The sequence below is a fragment of the Falco rusticolus genome, chromosome 5 (genome assembly GCF_015220075.1).
Source record: "Falco rusticolus isolate bFalRus1 chromosome 5, bFalRus1.pri, whole genome shotgun sequence".
Classification (NCBI taxonomy): domain Eukaryota; kingdom Metazoa; phylum Chordata; class Aves; order Falconiformes; family Falconidae; genus Falco; species Falco rusticolus.
In genome coordinates this window covers 90,196,308-90,217,239 of record NC_051191.1, presented here as the reverse complement: position 1 = coordinate 90,217,239, position 20,932 = coordinate 90,196,308, and the positions used below count along the sequence as shown (strand labels likewise).

The window sequence follows — 20,932 nt, the reverse complement described above, 5'->3', positions numbered from 1 at the left end:
AACCCCAATATATCTCGTGATTTCTGATTTTTGATTATGCTTGTTCCTCTCCTCTGAACTCTCCAAATAGTTTATATCTTGAAATCTGCTTCTCAGAGCTGGGTACCACATTTTCCAGCATTCCCAAAACTTGCTGCTATATATATTCTCCAAGATCATCACTGCTAGCTCCAACATTTCCTCAGTCAGATTGCTTATGTGTTTTAGGAGGAATTTCACCAAGCTTGCACAGAATCACAATCAGATCAGACCTCTAATTGCTTTCTAACATCTGTAATTTAAAAAAAACCCAATTTGTCAGTGGTCCTTTTCAACAACTTACTGAGCAGCTGGTCTTTGCTATAGTCCTTTTCCAGCAAACATTCATGCAGCTGAAGACCATTATCAGAAAGTCCTATAATTGCTGCAATAGTTTATCCTGTTAATTGATCAAAAACCATAATGTAAAATGTGATGACATGGAGATCTAAGCAGTCTATGCACGTAAAAGATGCAAGAAGAGAACAGTTTCATGGATTTTGTGTAGTTGAAAAGTCTGTAAATTTCTTTATTAATAATTCTATTTGTGGGAATAATTGGTGGATGAAGTATAGCGCACAAGGACATTAAATGCTAGGTGATAAAGTTGTGTCCTGTTCCCATAGAAGTAAATTGAAAAATTGATTAGTAAGGGATGATGTAAGCCACAGAAATATATGAAGATTCTAAGAAAAAAAGATGCTTTTTCAATCTGAATAAGAATTGAGAGGCTGAAGCTGTAGAACAAATTTTTTATACTGGATTGATTAAAAAATGGCTTTTCCCTTAGATATCAGTCAGTGCTGATAAGTAAAGTGTAAAACAAAAATTTGAAGTTTATAAAGATTGGGCACTTCAACATTAAAATGGAGCCTGTAACTTTGATGTGGCAAGATTATTCTTGTAACTATAATTTTATTTCCCTGGAGAGTCTCAGATACTCAGTATTGAAGGTTGAAGAATCTCTGGAACTAACAGTTCTTCTCTGTTTTAGCCAAGCAACCTGGACAAAGTTATCGCCTCCTCTGGATTGCATCTGTATCAAAGCGTGACAGGCAAATGTGAGAGCAGCAGTGGGAGGACAAAGATAGAGTCAAGAACTGGGAGGGCTCTTGGCCATGAGGATGCTTTGCAGTACAGAATGGGCAGAAACTGGCTTTTAATTTAGAATTCTATCTCTGAATTGTCTGCCATAAAATTTTTAATCCTTTTCAATGAGCTTGTACAGTAGAAGTTCCATTGTCAACAACTCAGGAGTTGAAACCAGGATTTGACTAGCAAATCAGTTCCCAGAAAGCCAACATAACTGCTCATTGGTTTTTTAGAGTAGACACCAGTTAATAGAATGATTGGCAGAAGAAAAACAGCAAGCAAATAAACAAAAATAAACCATTGTCAAATTTCTGTATTTCATTAGGAGCAGAAGTTAGTAATAAATTTACAGATGTATGCATTTAAATTAATATGTAGAAGATAAGTGTCTCTGAATTAGAAAAATGTTTCAGGTAGTAAGAGAAGTAGTAATAAAATAACAAAATTACAGAATGTAAAGCTATTGGAAGATTAGAAACTCCACAAAAAGCTGCACCTTGTAGGGAAGGAGAAATACGCCATTGAGAGGAAAAGGAAAGAGTCCTAGAAAGGAGATATTATACTTCCTGAGGTAGTAAGGTCAGCTAGTGTTCTTTGTTGGAATCTTGACAAGTTCAGAAGTGTCTCTGCTTATTTGAGACTTAATTACATAAAATGATGCAGATGCAATGGATAAAGCTGATTGTGAACTTTGTCACCTGATGATTATATCATCTGTTTTGATGTGTGCATCAGCTTAGAGTTCTAAGTAGTACTATCAAAATCTTTGGTTTGAAATGTCAAAAGCGGAATAAATTTGAAAGAAAATAATGAAAGCATCAAAATCCCGCATTTCACAGCACAAATAGTTTTAAGGATCTCTTGAAGGCCTTTCCGAATTTTACAGAAAGGGAATGCATGAAGAAGGGAAAAGCAGGAAAGATTTTCTGCTTTGGTTTTGAATTTGAACTAAACACACCTCTACAGCTGGAAAGTCTGCTTTTCCAGCTGGATCTAGGGAAGGCAACTGTGTAGAGTTAACTGCCCTAACTCATTTGCATGGAGAGCTTTTCAATAGCCTTTAAAGTGACACCAGCAGGATGGTAACAGTGAGTTAAGTTAATATTGTTTTATTATATTTAATTTAGCTTTACAATCCTTAAATGCAATTCTTGCATTGTTAGTGTGTAGTACTGCTGCTGGGTAGAAATATGGTGGAGACTTCCTTGCTCTTACAGCACCTTTATTTATTTTGGATTATTTTAATTTTAGACTGACTCAGCTTTCTGGATTTATAGTGTGAGGCTCTGGGACACTTAAAAAAAACTTTTTTCATTCTTTAGTCTTAAATTACTGAGCAGAACTTAATGTAGGTGGTTTTGTTTGAAAATAATGAGAATGGCTGAGTAATATCCTGTGTGAAATGAGCACAAGACTCTCGGTTCTAGTTTATAGTAGACAGATATTTACATCAAAGAAAAATAGTGCTGGTACCATTTTACACCATATTCAAGAGTGTTAACAGAGATGCTAAAGACTTAACAGAAATTGAATTTTTGTCTTATTCCCTTCAGCCCAGGGAAGGTTCCTGGCTGATGCAAGTGCTGTAACGGTAGTAACTAAAGTGCAGTGATTCTTTACTCGTCTGTCTACCAGTATGCATTTCATTAGTTTTGTAGGTATAATGTCTACCTGCCTCTCACAGTTCCTTTTTAATGTGAAGTCTTAACACTATGATATAGTAAGAATATAATAAACTGAATGGTTTTTGAGAAAGAAAGAGTGTTCAAGACAGCTTCACCACATCAACATTGTAGTGGCAGGGAGGGAAAAGTATTCAAATAAAAAAATTGAATTATGGAGTCTTACAGCAGATTGCCCCTGGTTCTGCACAAAGGCTACAATGAGAACTTAGTTTATTTATTTTGTCAGGCAGAAGAAGAGCAACAAAAGGAAAAAGATGGAGGGAAAGAGAAAACTAAACCTTCTGGCAAGAATGAGAACATTTCTACTGCCAAGACAGCTGAGAAAGAAAGGAGAGGAAAAAAGACAGAAGAAGTAGGCCCTCTAGCACCATTCACTGATAAAAAGGACACTCAGCTGAAGCGGAGGGGACAAGTGGAAAAGGAGGACAGATACATTGGTATGTAAAAAATGCAGATACACTCCTGATGAACTTGCTAGAAATCTTGCAACCTAGCTTTTGAATACTTTGTTTTGTTCCATGTGGAAAAGTCAAGATTTATTTGGCAATATTAAAGCATCACCACTTTGCATTTGAAGAGGGCACTGTGTTCTGCTCAGTATTAGGATAGATTGTGTAATCCAAGAAATAAAATACCGGTGAGGTATATGTAGCATGTTGACATCAAAATGTTTTAGCACATGTAAAACTAAAAGAAAGTGGCTAAACAAATCCTACAGAAAACCTTTCTTACAGAAAGATTTTGGAATAATTAAATGCATTCGTGTCAGTATCCAAATGTGGCTCTCTCCTTGTATTATAAAGTATGACAGAGCTGTCTACCGTTGTCTGGGGATGAAGCCAGGTTCTGTACAAAGGGTATTATGATTTAATTTGATGGGAAAACTTGTGGATAGAACTGAGACCTGAACAAATCTACTCCAGAAATGAGCTGTACAAGGTAAATGATAATATGTTAACTAGTGCTTCAGAAAATATTTATTCTTAATACATAGCACCCATGATTACAAATTTCACTGGAACGAAAAATATTGGAGAACATGCATAGGTCTCCTCATTAGATCACAGTTATATTAATTTGGACCATAATATGTTTGAGCCACATCAACATAAACAGGATCTCTCCCACTGGACAAGTATTTGCTGGGTTTTGGATACATTATATGTGCCTGCTATTCCCAAGCTGAACTGCTGGCTTTCCTCAGTCTTTCATGCGATCTTTGTCTGTATCTCATTTGAGATCAATGGCACTCTTCAAGCACCTAAGAAGCATCAATCCAGGTGTTTAGAGCAAGTCTGGGTATTACTGAAGCTGACAAAAGTACGCAAAACCACAACAGTATCTATCTGTACATAGCTTCTCATTTTTTTAGGTAAGGCTTGGCTATAACATCATTCTTTTGATGATTTTTAAGGGTTTTCAGGGCCTGAAAGGAGAAGTGTTCAAAGAAATACTCATGCCTTTAAGAACCCACGCTGAAGCAATGTAGAGAACTTACGTCGTCTTACTAAAATCTTCCTAAAATTGGTACAGAATATACAGTACACAGTAACTTTGGGTGGGTATTAATGTGCTTCCACTCAGCCCCATAGAAACAATTTTACGAGCTTCAATATTTTTGCTCCCTGGTGCCTTGAAAGATGGGCAGAAGATATCAGGTACCTGTATAAGGTTCTGATTGTACTCTGTATTGATTCTAAGTCTTACAAAAAAAAAAAAATGCATTCAGTGGATTCATTTCCAATGTGAAGACAATAAGGAACTACCTAACAACAGAAAAAAGGTAATCTGAGCTTGCTACTTCTTTTAGTCATGTTGAGGAAGACAATGAGGAGGAATCTGTAGCCTTAAGAAGGACAACACAACTATTGTTTTATGTGGAGAGGTAATTGTTTCTTAATTTTCTCTTGGTATGGACTTCTGGGTGGAATTGTCAGGAAGAATGAGGTCAGGCATTGCCAAAACTTCTGGAGACCATTCTAAATGAACATTAATCATAGTGCAACAACTGTGTCAGGATTTTCTGTCTTTCCTTGAGAGCATGGCAATAAAGGTTCTCAAGGACCTCATGTCAAAGCCTTGGTTTGTGTCTTGGGACAAAATGGTGCCAGCTCCATTTCTCAGTGTCATGAACATGTAGATCTATGAAACTTTTCTATTGAGAATGTAGTACTTTAAAAATCTTCATGTATATGCCATTTTTTACAAAAGTCTGAGCAAAAGACGCTAAGAACCTTGGATGTTCCTTAAAGCTGACACAGTAAAAATTTTTTTCAGCAATTTTGGCCGCTCTAATAGAGTCATACAATCATTTAGGTTGGAAAAGACCTTTAAGATCATTGAGTCCAACTGTAAACCTAATGCTACCAGGTCCACCACTAAATTATGTCCCTAAGTGTCATGTCTGCCTTTTAAATACCTCCAGGGGTGGTGACTCGTCCACTTCCCTGGGCAGCCTGTTCCAATGCTTCATAACCCTTTCAATGAAGAAATGTTTCCTAATATCCAATCTAAATGTCCCCTTTTTATATTTGTTTTAAAGTAGCTGTATCAAGCAAAAACCTGAAATTTGTACTTGAGAGTAGTCTTACTGCTTATATATAACCATGTCTTGAACTCAAAAGACAATCTGTATCTGGTTTTAGTAGCTAACAGTCATTTTGTCATTCAACCCTAGTAAATACCACCTTTCTGAAATGGAATATTTCTGCTTTTGCATAATCTTGAGATTACTTACACTTATGTCTTTCATCATTGGAATATGAACTAGTTGCTGATCATTAGAACTGACTGATTATTATCAAGTTGTCATGATGATTAGCATAATCATCATTATAACTTTTGAATGGTAGGCAGTCTTCTTTTCAGCATGTATGCATTGGAATTTTTGGATCTCTGTAAGTGACGGTGCAGACATCTGTCTTTTTTATTGGAAGTCATTAGTGCTCAGTAATTACATGTGTTCATGCTTTTTCTTCCTGCAGTAACTGAGGCATCAAAACGTGTCATTCAGTTTCAGTACTAGCAGTGATATAGTGGACTGGTTTTCTTCTGGCTTTGATATTGCTTTATGTGATGTATGTACTGGGCTGTGGTGGCTACTTGCTCAGCCAGTATTCCTGCACATTACTGTGTTCTTTTGCATTTGCCTGATGGTATGGGGAGAGACAGCCACACTGCCAGCCTGCTGCTCCATGGCAGCAGCATCTGCGCAGCCCTGGCGATGTACTTGAGCACAGGCAGATGTCAGTGCCAGGCTGCCTTTTTTCCTGCCCTTTGTTTCTCCCTTGGATGAATGACTCCCGCGAGCTGAGTGGCTAAAGGAGTTTTAAGTGTGTTGTGTTAGTAGGCATAAGAAGGAATCTTAATGCTAAATAGAACATAAAACTGTTTTGTGGTTAGCGCAGGATAGTCTGCACAAATTGTATGCGTTCCGTAGTCGATGGAGAGGTATAGGAGCTTCAGCAGGCAGTTTCTGTTGTCTTAGGATAAATAACCATGCTGGATGAATTAAATCACCGGATAACTGTCTGAATACCTGTATTTCTGAATGTGCCATGAATGGAATCTCCGCAGTTAACTTAGAGTCAAGCTTTTAGGGGGCCCATTTTTACTTACATAATGCTTAACCTCTTGCTTTGCTACTGAAAAGTTGCTATGCATATTTCTACAGAACTAATGAGACCAAACATAGCTGGTACTCAATGAAACTTCTCATCTGCACTTCAGGATGAATTTGGATATGCCCCTTGCCAACTAAAAGGACTAGTGTGAGCTGGTATTACCAGCTGATGAGGATTTTGACAGGGAGGCCATCTAACAAACATGGGACAGTCAGCTCGTATCTGCAGCTAATCCTTCCAAATTATTATAGCTCATGTAATCTCTCATCTATAAGACACAGTAACTTCCTCTGTGTGCTCCCTGGCCAGCTTTATGCAGGATGAAATAGAATAGTTTAAACTACCATTGGAGCGTATGAGTATGTCCTGACACTACACTCCTTAAAGAGAAGCAATTACAGAAATGCTGCTACAGCTAGCATTCTGGTTATAATCGGCTTCTCCAGTTCTTCTCCTGGTGCTTCTCCAAGCAGTTACTACTTCTGACTTGTATTTTTCCTGCTGAGTTCTAGGTGGTTTGCTACAGAAGACTTCAGTCTAATGCACATAATATTTTGAAATTATATGATGAGGTTATAAAAGAACTGTTTCTCTGATGTTAAATTTCTGTATTCCTATATAGTCGAGAAAAAACTGAATTTTGTTTACCTTTTGAATGTCTTTGCTTTAATCTGTCTGTGTTGTTTTGAACAGATGATGAACCAGATGATGGTGCCCATCATTACTTTATCATTTTGGGTTTCCACAACCCTCAGCTTTTGGCTGTGATGTCTGATCTTGGGATTAAAATTTCAAGTGTAATTAGAATTTCTTCTGAGAATTACAAGCCATTGCAGACATACTTGGAAGCAACTAAACTTCAAGGAGAATCTTTACTGTCACCTGAAGGTAATCTGGTCCTAAGAACAAATTTTGTTGTAGAAAGGAGACTGTTTTATATTGAAGACTGTTCCTGCTGTGTTTTTCTCACTCTCTGTGCCTTGTGTTTGTGCATACTAACTTGTGCATAACTAACTGTATGTGTTCGTGCGTAACTAATTGTAACATAACTAACCTTGTGAGCAGCTGTGTTGGCAAGTGCAAAAATGGTGTTGCCATTGGTTGGCACCAAACCAAATGGTTTGCCTGTGCAAAAAACTTGCCTCAGCTGGACAGTAGAAAGAGGGACTGACTAAGCATGCAGTGCCTGCAGCCATAGTTTTCTGCAGCAGCCATCAAAGGACAACATTTTACCAAATGCCTACTTCTATGAATCATTAGTCAGGAAGGTGTGTTGCTAAGCAAACTTGGCTCACTTGGTAACTTCAAGGGAAGTGCACAGCTGCTCTGGGACTGTGGCCCCAGCCAGAGAAGAAGATACCACAGAATAATATCCTGTAATTGTGCTGGGCTGTCCCCAGGCTGTAACACCTCAATTGAACTGGGATCCTGTTGAACAGCCAGCTAAATGTGAGTCATCAGTGAAGGTTACTACTGAGCTGTAGTAACAAAGCCAGTAGATCAAGGGAAGTGGTTATTCCCTGTTACTTGGCTCTCATGAGAAAAGAGTTCTGGGCTCTACAGTACAAGGAAGATGTTAGTCAAACTTGATTGAGTCCAGCAGACAGCCACCTGATGAGGAGTGGCTGAAGGATCTTGGCTTGCTTGATCTGGAGAAGAGTTCTTACGAGGCACCTAATAGCATCCTTCTAACACCTCTGAGAAGGTTACCAAGAACACAGAGCAAGACTCTTCATTGAGGTATGAGGAAGAAGAAAAAGGAGATGTGATCATGAATGGCCTTTGGAAATCCCAGGCCCTGGAGGCAGGAAGAAAGTCTGGAGCAAGGAAGACATACCCTTGGTGGAAGAGGATCAGGCAAGGGAATAGTTAAGCCAACTGGACATATTGAAGTCCATGGGACAGATACTGAGGGAGCTGGCTGTGAGGCCATTCTCAATGACTTTTGAACAATCATAGTGATTGGAAAAGATGCCTGAGGACCAGAGGAAAGCAAGTGTCACTCCTAACTTCAGAAATGGCAGGAAGGACTCAGGGAACTAAAGGCCACTTAGACTCACCTTGATACCTGGAAAGATGATGGAACAGCTAATCCTGGAAACAATTTCCAAGCATGTGAAGGACGGGAAGTTAGTCTGTCAGCATGTTCAGAGGGACCTCGACAGGCTGGAGAAATGGGCTGGCAGGAACCGCTTAAAAATCAACAAGGGCAAGGGCAAAATCCTGCACCTGGGGAGGAACAACTCAATGCACCGGTTCTTGGTGGGGCTGATGGGCTGGAAAGCGGCTTGGCAGAAAAGGACCTAGGGGTGGTGGCGCTAAGTTGAACATGAGCCCAGAATGTGCCTTTGTGGCAAACAAGGCTAATGGTATACTGGGCTGCATCAGGTCAAGGGAGTTGATCCTTCCTTTCTACTCCGCACTGATGAGGCCACACTTGGCGTTTTGTGTTCAGTTCTGGGCTCCCCAGTGCAGGAGAGATACAGAGCTACTGGAGAGAGTCCATCAAATGACCACAAAGATGCTTAAGGGACTTGGGCATCCCTCGTAATCCCTCAGAGGCTGAGAGAGTTGGGAATGTTTACCCCGGAGAAGAGAAAGCCCAGAGGTTTCTCATCAATGTATATAAATGCCGGAATGGAACATGCACAGAAGAGGAAGCCAGGCTCTTTTCAGTGGGGTTCAGTGACAGGACAAGAGGCAATAGCAAAAACTAAAACACAGGAGGTTTTACCTGAACACAAGGAAACACTTTTTTACTGTGAGGGTGACTAACAGTGGCATAGGTTGCCCAGAGAGGCTCTGGAGTCTTGGTCCTTGGAGATATTCAGAAGCCATCTGGGCATGGTCCTGGGCAGCCTGCTCAAGGTGTCCCTGCTTGAGCAGGGAAGTTGGACCAGGTGGCCCCCAGAGGCCCCTTTCAACATCAACTGTTCTGTGATTCTGCAACTGGAATAGAAGATTCTGGCAAGATGTAAGGGGAGGGGAAGGGGGGTGGGAAATTACCCAAAGGCAGTCAAGCATTGCAACAGGTTGCCTGTAGATGTTGTGGGATCTCTGTCTTTGGAGGTTTTTCAAGGCTGAGCTGGATAAAGCCCTGAGCCTGTTGTCTGAATTGCCTGTGGACCATGCTTTGAGCAGGAGATTGAGATTCCTCCAGACCGGAATGGTTTTAAATCTAAGTTGAAGTCTGGTGATAAGTAAGTGGAAGTGAGAAAGTTAGTTGCTAGCTGTAATTGTTCATACATGTGTTTTTTGACTAATAATGGTTCCAATTATAACTCTGCATACTGATTTTCTGCAATGTTCTCTGTGGCGCTGGGAAATTCCTTGTGTTCTGACACTGTTGAGATGTCACGAGCAACCCAGTAAATGAGAGGAGTGTGTCCTGGGTATGGTGGGCAGGAGCGCGGGCTATGGGGGTTGGTTACGTCGGAGGGCTGAAGGGCATGAGATGGGATGTTGTGACTGCTGTTCTGACCACGGGGTAATAACAACTGTTTACCTGTGAGTGTTGTGGGGGCTGAGCTGTCTCAGTGCGCTGTTCCTTCTGTCCGATTTGTGTTGACTAAATGAGATCTTGTAATGCTACAGGTTAGATTGTGTGGGCACAAGGGAATCAGTCCCCAAAGGTGCCAGCGTGAGATGACATGAGACATGTAGCCTTGACACGAGATGTGTAGCCTTTATGACTTGGGCAATCACAGCATCAGCTGGTGGACTCAAAGAAATAATGTCAGGTTTGAATTTGAGCAGTCTTATCTCTGGGAAAAGAATGAGAGGAAAGTATAATTTCCAGCTTCTCATAGTTTTGTTAGAACTTGTAAAATTTAAATGTAATGTCTTACTAGAAGATAGTTGGAAGTGCAGAGAGCAGAAAGCATGGGTTTGTTTATTTTCATTTTATTTGCAACAGCTGCTGGGGGGGGAGGCAGCAGATTTCCCCAAATATTTCCAAAGTTATATCACATTTTCTTTGGTCTGTATAATAGTAGGAAGACTTTACTAAACTTAGATAATTAGTAATTAACATCTGTGAGGAAACTTTTTAAAGACGAAAAAATACAAATATAGATTATAGTATCTTGCATAAATAGTGTTATAGGTAGTAATGCAAGTTTTCCTCTTTACTAAGAAAGGATAGGTTGCATAGTAAGAAAACAGCTTGGCTAAACCATGCATGCTTTGTGGACCTCAAATGTAAGGAAGCATTTCAGAATTAGAAACAGGTCAGGTCGCTAAGATTTAGAATATATGTTTATTATGAGCCTATTGGCACAAAATGCCAAAATACGAAATGGGGTGCAGGAGGAGGCCCAAGGGAAATGTTTGCTCAGCAGAGGAAGAACTCCCAGGAGGTGGTGCTGGGAAGGCTGGCGGCGGTTAATGTTTTGTGGGTCGGGGGGGCAAGGGCAAGGAGCTTTTTGCACTTGGTGGCCTGTGTTTTCCGGGGGGGGGGGGGGGGGGAGTAAACTGTTTTCACTACAAATTCTGTTGCACACAGGTGATAGTTATAACTAACCACAATTAATGCTGGTAGCAGCAAGATTCAGCTTCAGATTGTGGGGGAGTAAGTAAAACAACTGAGTGCTACTTAGGTAAAGTGGAGAACTTTTCAGATCAGCTGTTTCAGATTAACTTAAATAGTATTCTGTTTAAGATTGGCCTACCATTCTCATTTGTGTTTGAAAACTCACAACAGCAAGTAACATAGTGGAAGAAGAGCTGTGAGGAAGAGGGAAAGGAACACAGATAGCCAGGGTACTGTAATCTGCTTAATTTCTGTTTCTGGAAAAATGCTGGAACAAATAATTTATAACCACTTAAAAGAAAAATGAGGAGATGAGTAACAGCTTGTGTATGCTGTTCAAGAGCAAATAATGTCAAGCAAGTCTACTTTCCTTGCAAAATGAAGCACTGGCCTTCTGAGCAGAAGAGTAGCCTGTGTTGTATATTTGGATTTTAATAAGGCTATTTCACATGGCCCACGATGGATGAGGTAGGTGTAAATGAAAATAAATATATAGTAGGTGCAGCATCATTCAAAAATCTTGGCCTCTGTAGAGTAACCATTAAAGGTTTGCTATCAAATAGAAGGATGCGTGGAACAGGCTTAAGGGAGTTTATGCTGGGTCTGGTATTTGGTGTTCTAAGTATTGGAATAAGGGGATGTAATTCAAATGCAAAGTATTCTTGACAGCACAGAAAATAATAATCTGGAAAAAAGACTTTTCCATTTAATGTGGATGATATAGTATGCTTATACAAGAATAATTAAATGTACAAATAAAGAGTAGGAAAGGCATGGCTAGATGACAGGTTTGAGAGAGAGGCTGTCGTGCTGACTTCACAAATGAACATAAATCAGCAATATCACTATGCCACTAAACCCCTAAAATAATCCCATCTCTAGATTATAAATGAGAATATGGCCTAAAAAAAAATACTTGAAGTAATTTTATCATGCAAATAAACAGTGAGATAAGACCTTGGAAGAAATGTGTGCAAATGAGATAAATTCCAGATGGTGGAAAAGAAAATTATTAAGGAACTATAAAATTTCACCTACAAGGAAAAAAGTGGAAGTGTTATCCTTAAACTTAAGAAGAGAAGGCTGAATGATGTGGTGGAGAAATTATAAAAGTTCTCAAGTTTGTAAAAGACAAAAGATGAAGAATTTAAGTTGCAGTAGAAAAAAATGCAGAGGAAGAGTCTTCACAGGTGAGGCTAGTGAAGTATGGAAGTAGGCTGAGTAGGAGTATTATTGAAACTTTGAGACTTTTAAGGTTAAATTAAGACAAAACATCTGTCAGCAGTGGCACAGATGTAATTAATTGTGCCTTGGAGCAGGTATTAACTCAATTATTTCATAGTTGAATGACTTACAAAGTAGATCATCATTCATCATCTTAATAACGTATGGATACACTTTTATATGGGAAGACATTAACCTGTAAATACAATTATGTTATAGTGTTTCTGTTGTTCTTAGCATGAATACCCAGGAATCATGGACTAGGGACCATAGCTTTTGTGTTCTTTTCCTTCCTGTGTGTTTTCATCCCCTAATGGCTTTCAGTTTATGAAGCTACCAAGTCAAGCACTGTTAGTACTCTCTCGTACAGCTAGTTTTCTGTTCCTCTAATCACTCTAGTAACTGTGTAACTTTTCTGAAAGCTAACGAGAGAACTCGGACCAATCTCTCAGCCTGACAAAATGGAATTTGTTTTTGTCCATGTCAGCTGAAGGCGTGTGACCTGACACATCCTAGTGATTGTAGGATTTCTGTGTTCACGGTGATGGGTCAGAATCGCTGTGCAATGAATTAGTCTATACTAGATGTTTGTCTTCCACTGTTACATGATGATAACAGATACTATTGGTTTTTTTAATGGTGTTTTTCCAAAATCATGTGGTGTACTGCTGGGTACTGTCTCACTTCTGTTACTGAAGACTTAAAGGGAATTCTATTCCTTTGTGGGGTTGTGCCAAATCTCTTCTGTATTGACAGCTTCTCCCAGCTCATGCCCATTCTTTTGGGGTTACTTATGAAAACTTTAATTCATTCTGAGAGGGTTCCCATGGTGAAAATATACTTGAGGAAGGAAAAGCCTTAGGATTGCAGTCAAAAGAATGAAGAGGGAAGGTAGTAGTCAAGGGCAGAGCCTCTAATAATTGGCCCTGGCAAGCCGTGATGTTTCTATGAAAGGGGAAGCCTAAGTGTTATAAACATTTTTGTGTGTTTTTCATTATTAACCTATGGGGTAGAGTTATAAAATGTTATTATTCTTCTATTGTAAAAAAAGAAATGTCTATTTCACCTTCCATTCAAAAATGCAAAGAGAAGAATCCATTGACTGAGCAGCCCTGAATCTGTTACGCTGCTGAGATGTGCTTTCACGGGCCAGGCATCGTCCTGAATTAGAGGGTATCTTTCACGAGCAAATGAAAAACAGAGGAAGGATTGTCCTGTGACTCAGATGAGCTGCTAGGAGCATAGAACCGTTTAAGACCAAGGGACCCTCTAGGCCAGTGATCTGTCTCCAGATCATAAACTAATGCACAAGGAAGCGTAAAGGAAAGGACTGGAAGCACAAGGAAGAGTACTAAGAAAGCGTGTATGGAACTTCTCTACATGTACATCACCTAACCAGCAGTCATTTTCAAGTCAACAGGTTTTCCTATCTGATGTGTTTTGTCTTGTTAGTAAACCTCAAGAGATTTAGTTTTTCTAAGTATTTGTTCAGTCTCCCCTTGAACACATGAGATTGTCTTACACCTATGGAACCTTTTGGCAGAGAGTTCCCAGGTCTTCTACCCGGTTTCTAGAGTCACTTAATGGGATGTATCTTCCAAATCATGAGAAGACTGTTCTGTATGTTAACAGGCAAACGTTTCTGATGGCTGTGTGCAGGAGGCATATATAACTTAGAAAACCTTAAGGAGATCAGCATGTTTTGCAGAGTCTACAGCCTCACTGAGTTGTTTTGTTTTAAAGCTGTGGGGCCCCTGGAATTATGAGCGAGGTATTTAGCCTTCATACTTGGGTTTTAGAAGTGCTGAGCACCCACAAGTCCAAATGAAAGCAGATCACTACAGGTTTAATGACCTTACATCTCTTAAATTAGGCTGTTAAAAAAGTATGGTTGATCTTAGATTCCAGAGTGTGATTGTAAGGTTGGCATTAAAAGAGAGAGATTTAGGGTTTTTTTGTTGGTTTGTTTGTTGTGGTTTTTTTTCTGTAGCTAGAGCATCTTTGAAAATTGATCAATACTACACAGTAAAGATAGAAACCGTACAACTTCTAGGCTTACTATTCCTAGTCATACTGTACCTTAATCACCTTTTGCCCTAATTTCTGTGCTAACCAACTTGTGATAGTAAGGCTTGTTTACCCTATACTTAAAGAACAGGCTTCCCAAGAGATGTGCTGGCAGCTGTGGAAAAGTGCAACCTGGGATTTATAAGTTTCATAGCTTTCATTTACTGTCGTTGTTTAGTTGGGGGGCGTAGAGGGGTGGGTTTGGTTTGGTTTTGTGGTTGTTTTTTTATTTTGAAAGAACTACCGTGTTTTACTGAGCCTTTTTATCCTGGAGGTTTTTAATCCTGAAGTTGGATGTCAGATTTTTGCTGAAACTCTGTGGATGGGAATGTTTTAACAGTACTTATGAAAGACTCATGTATGATTTGTGCTTTGTGTAAAAGGGAGACATTCTTCTGTGATTTATCTAATACTTATAAATTTTAGTTGCAGAAGCAGAGAAAAGAAAGAAAGATGAAGCTGTCGGAGACCTGAAAACATTTTGGAAATACCTGGAGCCAGTTCTGAACAGTGGAAAGCTTGGATCAAGTCTCTTTGATGTTGCCAGACTTCATCACCTAGTTAAGGAGACCGCTTTTCCCACTGACTGGTCTGACAGAGAAATGCTGGTCAGTAAAGTCTGCTTTCACAATGCATGACATGCTTTGGGCTTTGTAACATTTAAGACCAATTTAGAAATAACATGAAATTTTAGCTTGGTCTTCTATGAAACAGAACCAGAGTAGTTAGTATATTTATAATCTTTAACAAAAAATATTTCTCATGTATCCCACAAGTTTATTCAGCATGTATTCACAAGGAGTCCTTTGAATAAAAATACCTGACTTGAAGTTTCTTAATATTGTAGGGCACAGCAGCAGAGTTTTAAAATAGTTTGAGATACTAAATTTATTCAGCATCTTTACATAGACCCAATTTGGGTCTCATTAGAGAGGCAGATGTCTATATGAATTAAGACAAAAACTATATTTTTGTCCTCATACCGCAGGTCTACTTGATATATCTCAGAGCAGTTGCATGGGAACAAATTAAAATGAATGCAAGAATGCTTTTTGATATAAGATGTTGTTTTAACGTATCCAGTACTGCTTCTTTTTGTCACACCCAAACCATGGCTCTGGCTCATTACTCATTATAGCCTGCTGATTCAAGACTATTACTGGGCACTGCAAGAGAAAGTGAACCCTTAAAAATTTTTTCCAGCCTAGGTTCTCAAGTATAGTGAGGTAAAAGGATCCAGTATTTTTCAATCCACAATGGCAGCAGTAAAAAATAAAAACTGCTAAAACAAAATAAAGCAACGTGCCATAATTTAACCTACTGCATTTGTGGTCTGTATTATTAGGGTTAAAGGACAGACTACATCCTCCTAACACTTATGTATAGTACACTAAATCCTGTATATAAACAATCTGATGAGTTAGGAAGTACCCTTGATCCTCAAGGAATCAGAACAGTTTGGCTAAATCCACAGAGATTTCCAAGGCATTCATTAAAATGCCTCAATTGTGGAAACGTGTAGGCTTGCTACTCACAACATTACTTTTAATTATACTCTTGACCTAATCTGAAACTGTGAAGACTATTTTTGGAAAGAAGTTTTTTATCTTATGTATCTTCTAGCTGAAATAAAAGAGAAATGATCTGTCACTGAAAGTGTTCCAGAAGGCTGTAGTTGTAAATTCGCATTCTTCTGTATCTCAGAATTCAGCAGAGCTCTAAAGAAGTAGGAACATTTGTAAGTTTTAAAATATATAGATGGGAAGAATATAAGCTGTGAGTTCATAGGTGGATAGAGTAAGTCTGTTCTGGTAGACTTGCTGGAGAGTCTCCAAGCCATAGCTTGCTGCATCTCTGAAGTCCAAGATAAACAGATGGAAAACTCTTGTGACAAATCGTTAAGACATTGATATGAAAATTATGGAGTACTACATACAGCAAGTCGTCTCTACTTTCAGATTTCAGATCTTTAGAAAGGAAAATACTTTCAAAAATATGTTTTTTCAGTAGTCACTAATGGTTAGACTAGGAAAACACTTGACAAGCATCTGCTTGTCCTGAGATGAGGAGAGAACAAGCAGATTGAATCACAAAATTGTAATTACACTAAACTTTGCATGTGTCCTTTTGAGTAGTGCCAGCTGTTGTAACTTAGAACTTTGTGAAAAATCTTATTTTGTTTAAAAGATTGCACCTTTCAGACACTCCCAGTATTTTAAATTTTCATGTACTCTAGTGATCTCTTCTGAGTAATACATGAATGGAAGGCTTTTGTGCTAACCTGTTTTTTAGAAGGCTACTGAATTGGAAAAAAAAAGAGATGCACAAATATTAACCCTGAAATTTCTGTTTTCACAAATAGAAATTCTGTCCTAAATATGTCCTCTAGTCTTTAAATGTTATGGAAACTGAGACAAGTATTCCATAACTGGTCAGTGATTTGGAGTGCTTGGTCTGAAGTGCCATAAAGAGGGTTTGAGTTGAAGAATGCTTAATGCTTTGTAAGGGTATGGACAGCAGAAGACTCTGTCCATTAAAGCCACTGAAACTTGAGTGGGGCTTGGGGTCTCAAATACGGTTTTGGTATTTGTACAAAAACATTTCATATTTATAACAGCAATTGCTGATACTGTTTTTATTCCTCCCAAGCTTCGGTGAAAACTACAGTACATCACCTCAAGAGCCTTGAACCTTTCCTTGTCAGACTTTTGCAGATACAGCACTCTCCCTTTGGACATGCAGGCAGCGTGCTGACATTCCTTTGCTTGCACAGCTATGGAATTCAGAGTTCTGTTCTTGAGGCATTCTTTGTTTTAAAAAGGCAACAGAAAGAACAAAAATAATATGAGATGACATTATTTGGTTGGAATTTTATTTTTTATCCTTCTAGGGCAGGAGAATGGTTGACCTTGAAAATATGCTGCAGGTTGATCACTAGTGGAAACATGCACGTAGTCTATAAAACCGTTAAGTGACCTCTCCTGTTCATTCCCATCAAAAAAACCCAAACTTAAATTGCCATTGCAAGAGAGCAGACCTTGAACAGTTACTGTTAAGACAAGTTAAACTTTATAACAATGAAAGCAGTTAGGCAGTACTGGGTCCATACTGTGGTGTGACTGTGTTTAGGCAAATAGAAATGAGGCAGCCTTCTTTTCTTAAATAAAACATTTTGAATTAGTAGAGAAAAAAATCCCTTGGAAGATTTTAATAGTTGTGGATCTGCTGATTAGAGATCTAATGACTTGTGTGACTAAGCTACATGACACTTTTCTATGCAAATTTCATCCTTTGTATCTGATTTTCTGCCATAGCTTGCATTTGGCACTGCACTCTTTGAAAGCATTGCTTGTTTAATGTATGACTGCCTGGACTGGAGAAGACAGCATTGTAACTACTTGGAAAACACCAAGTTTATTAATGTGCCTGCATTATCAGAGAGCAAAGCGACACAACCACCTGTAACTGAGGCAAGGATCCTATTCTTCTTGTTGAGGATAGCTAGTTATAAGCTAGAATTGCTTGTGTTTAATTCTGCAGTCAAAAAGTCACCTTGGACCATCATTCCATGTGCAGTTTTCTGTGAATGAAATTGGGATTTGTGTCTTCAGCCTTTAAAACCTCAGAAATGGAAAAAAAAACCACAGCTGAGTGCTGGGGAAACAGAAAAAAGAAAATTTGAAAGATCATACAGGCATAAAGCATCACAGGTGTAACAATTCCTTAAATCGTTTCTGATGACACTTTGTTTTGTCTAAAAAAATCAATATGCTTGCATAGAGCTACTGTGTCTTGTTGCAGCTCTGTGAACTATCAGAAAAAGTTGGTTAGTTCTATGCAAGATCAGTTTTATTTTGTTTGTAGACAAAAGCTTAAGTGAGCAGAAGAAAATGGCTTATTAGGACATGTACTAGTGGTGGGGGAAAAAAATGGGTTTACTCCATCTGTAGCAGTACTAAATGCTCATTTAAAACATTCATAGAACTACTTTCTTACTGTCTGTCCCATGCAGGGTAAGGTGTGATTTTCCCTCCCCTAATACCAGCCATTTAAAAGTTTAGCATCTAGTCTAGGGTAAATAACCAAAGCTAAATGAAATTAATTTCTCCCACCTATTTGTGCAATCCTAATTTGTTCTACTGTTTCTGAAGTTTATCATCTTTATTTTAATTCCTTTAGGTACGACCAGCATCACAGATTACACCTTCAAAGAAAAAAAGGCAAGCAGAAGACATTCTGCAAACAGTAATTTTGCCACAGGGTACGTCTAAAGGATTAAAGCACTCACCTGTAGCTGTTCACTCTGTTGTACCAGTCATTCATCTGACAGCACAAATCCTTGAAATCATTGCACAGTTAGCTAAAGATGTGGTTTGATATTGTGAGAAAAGTTTCTTGGTGAATACATTGCGGAAGTCTCTAGAATCTGCAGTGGTGATAACAAAATTCTTTAGAAAATCATTTCTGTCTGTTCCTAGTCACGGTCACATTTAAGAGCTCTACAGTAATGGGCTGTGTTAGGCTTTTTTTAAGAAAAATTGTCTGAAGGTTGAGCTGGTTGGTAATACAAATTGGCTTTTCTTCAGAAATCGATCTTAACGTTTTATCTTTTATTACAACAGAGGAAGAAGCTGCTTCTTTGGCTGCTTCTGTGGACATGAGGTATTACAATGACTTGCTGAGTCAGATTCCCGAGGAATGCTTTTCTGTACCGCTGATGCTTAACTGCATGTTGGAACAGGTGGGAATATTATTTTTTTTGTAATTCCTTTGGCAAATCCAGCTTAGACCTTGTATAATGCATTGATCAAAGATCAATAAATCCATCTGTTTCAGCCTAATATAAGGGACTGTGCATGGAGGCACTGACTGAGGAGGTTCAATACAAAGGAATCACAGCTCAGAAGTGACATCTTTGGTTTTCTTTTGTATTGTGCACTTACCCTGTATATACAGTGTTATTCCAAAATGATTTTTTCAAGACTAAAGATCCAATATAATCAAACAAGGAAAAAGGTGTAATTTCTTAGCTAAGTCGATAACAAGTTTTCATGTGGTGCAACAATGGTATTGATACTGAACTTTGTTTTGTTCAGTAAAAAGGTGTTAGGACAAACCTAATATGAAAGTAGCATATATCGATGCTAGTGCTGGACAGATCTGACCTCTGTTGAGTTCAGGCATGAACTATGAGTTAAAGAGACCCAAAGTATGATTTGGAAATCTTCCTTGTTTTAGAAATAAAATTTTAGCACAATCTTATTTTTGTACTTTTTACAATTCAGTCTGAAAATAGACTCAGGCAAAAATACTCAAAATAAGGTCCAGCACCTGATATACAATCTGTGTTTTAATTATCTGTGTTAATTAACAATTCTTAACATGTCCAGTTGGAAATATTTTTCTTCTTATCCTTCCAAAAGTGAATAATAGGCGAAAATAGTTAATTCTGTTTTCCATAATCTTTGTTTTGGCCAGGAACTAACATGGAGAATTGCATTTTTGCTACTTGTAGAAAAAAATTGTGGTTTTATTTCCTGACAGAATTTATGGATGTTTAGCTTATAGCAGGAGCTGCTTTATAGTTTTAATGAAGTTAAACAGCAGTCATACTGTAATGAAAACTAATGTATTTCATGTTTGCCAGGTTATTGCAAGCGAAGAACACCTTACACCACCTAGCCTGGTGGTACCAGAGCCTCGGGCAGATGGGCTACATCATACCATTGCAGGTCATATAGCCTCTGTTCTTCCTTCTCTTTCACTTTCTGAGTGTGAAAAAAAGGTTTGTGTTGTCTTTTGTTTATTTCCTAAAATGACAAATCAATCCAATCTGACTACTGGGGTTTAATACATCTTTTTTTTTTTGACAGGATCTGTATGAATATTTTTCTCCTAAATACAATGCCAAAAAGACTGTCACCCCCAAGTACCCTCTCTTATTTAACTACCATGACACCCTGGCTCAGCGGTTGCACCTGCTGAAGGTATAGTGCTATCTATCATACATAAAGAGTTCTAAAGTCCACAGGTGGTGAATACACAATGCACTGGGAAGGGTGGAGTGGTGGTGTTGCAAAGCAGAACAGTGTAACCTAGATTTTCTCCTACTGAGATGGACACACTAACGTGTTCAGTCTGCTTAAGAAGCAGGGAGTTACTGCTACTGACAGTGGACATACCACAAACACAGAGCATTGTGCTGATGTCAGTGATCTGTTTGCATTAATAATAATGTTCAGCCTTCGGCATGTATGAGAGATATTACAAAACTGTGCTGATGTGCTGTAGCCAAACACTGATGCAACTGTGGAAAATGAGTTACTAGATAATGGTGATTTAGCACGTAGAGAAGTATAAGAAAAGATACAGAGGTGGTTAGTGAACACAAGTGTATTTAGGTTGGCTAAATAGTTGGAGCATAGTGTATAACCAAGATATTGCCAAATTCTCACAAAGGCAGAAAGGTTCAGAGACTGCAAGACTTGAGGTTATTGTGAAGTAACAGTTACCCAGACTTTCTGAACCAAAACACCACTGTGAATTTCTCAGTTTTTTCCAAAGCCAAGGGGTAGTCTTACCATCAAACTTTGAAAATACTCTGAAGGTAATACAAGTGATAATACGGTTCTAGATTTCACAGCTAAGGTATGTCTGCCTGGCTTCATGAATTACAAATTATATGTGGAATA

At 38.6% G+C, this 20,932-nt stretch overlaps 1 protein-coding gene across 1 annotated transcript in view; it reads left to right on the top strand.

Moving 5' to 3' along the window:
- SPAG17 (sperm associated antigen 17) overlaps positions 1-20,932 on the top strand; it is a 111,794-nt gene that overhangs the window by 24,293 nt on the left and 66,569 nt on the right. Inside the window, exons 5-12 of the mRNA XM_037390739.1 lie at positions 3,022-3,232; positions 7,112-7,306; positions 14,667-14,848; positions 17,555-17,710; positions 18,420-18,501; positions 18,863-18,981; positions 19,888-20,025; positions 20,114-20,227. Coding sequence (XP_037246636.1) covers positions 3,022-3,232; positions 7,112-7,306; positions 14,667-14,848; positions 17,555-17,710; positions 18,420-18,501; positions 18,863-18,981; positions 19,888-20,025; positions 20,114-20,227 — 1,197 coding nt within the window. The remainder of the gene's footprint in view (positions 1-3,021; positions 3,233-7,111; positions 7,307-14,666; positions 14,849-17,554; positions 17,711-18,419; positions 18,502-18,862; positions 18,982-19,887; positions 20,026-20,113; positions 20,228-20,932) is intronic.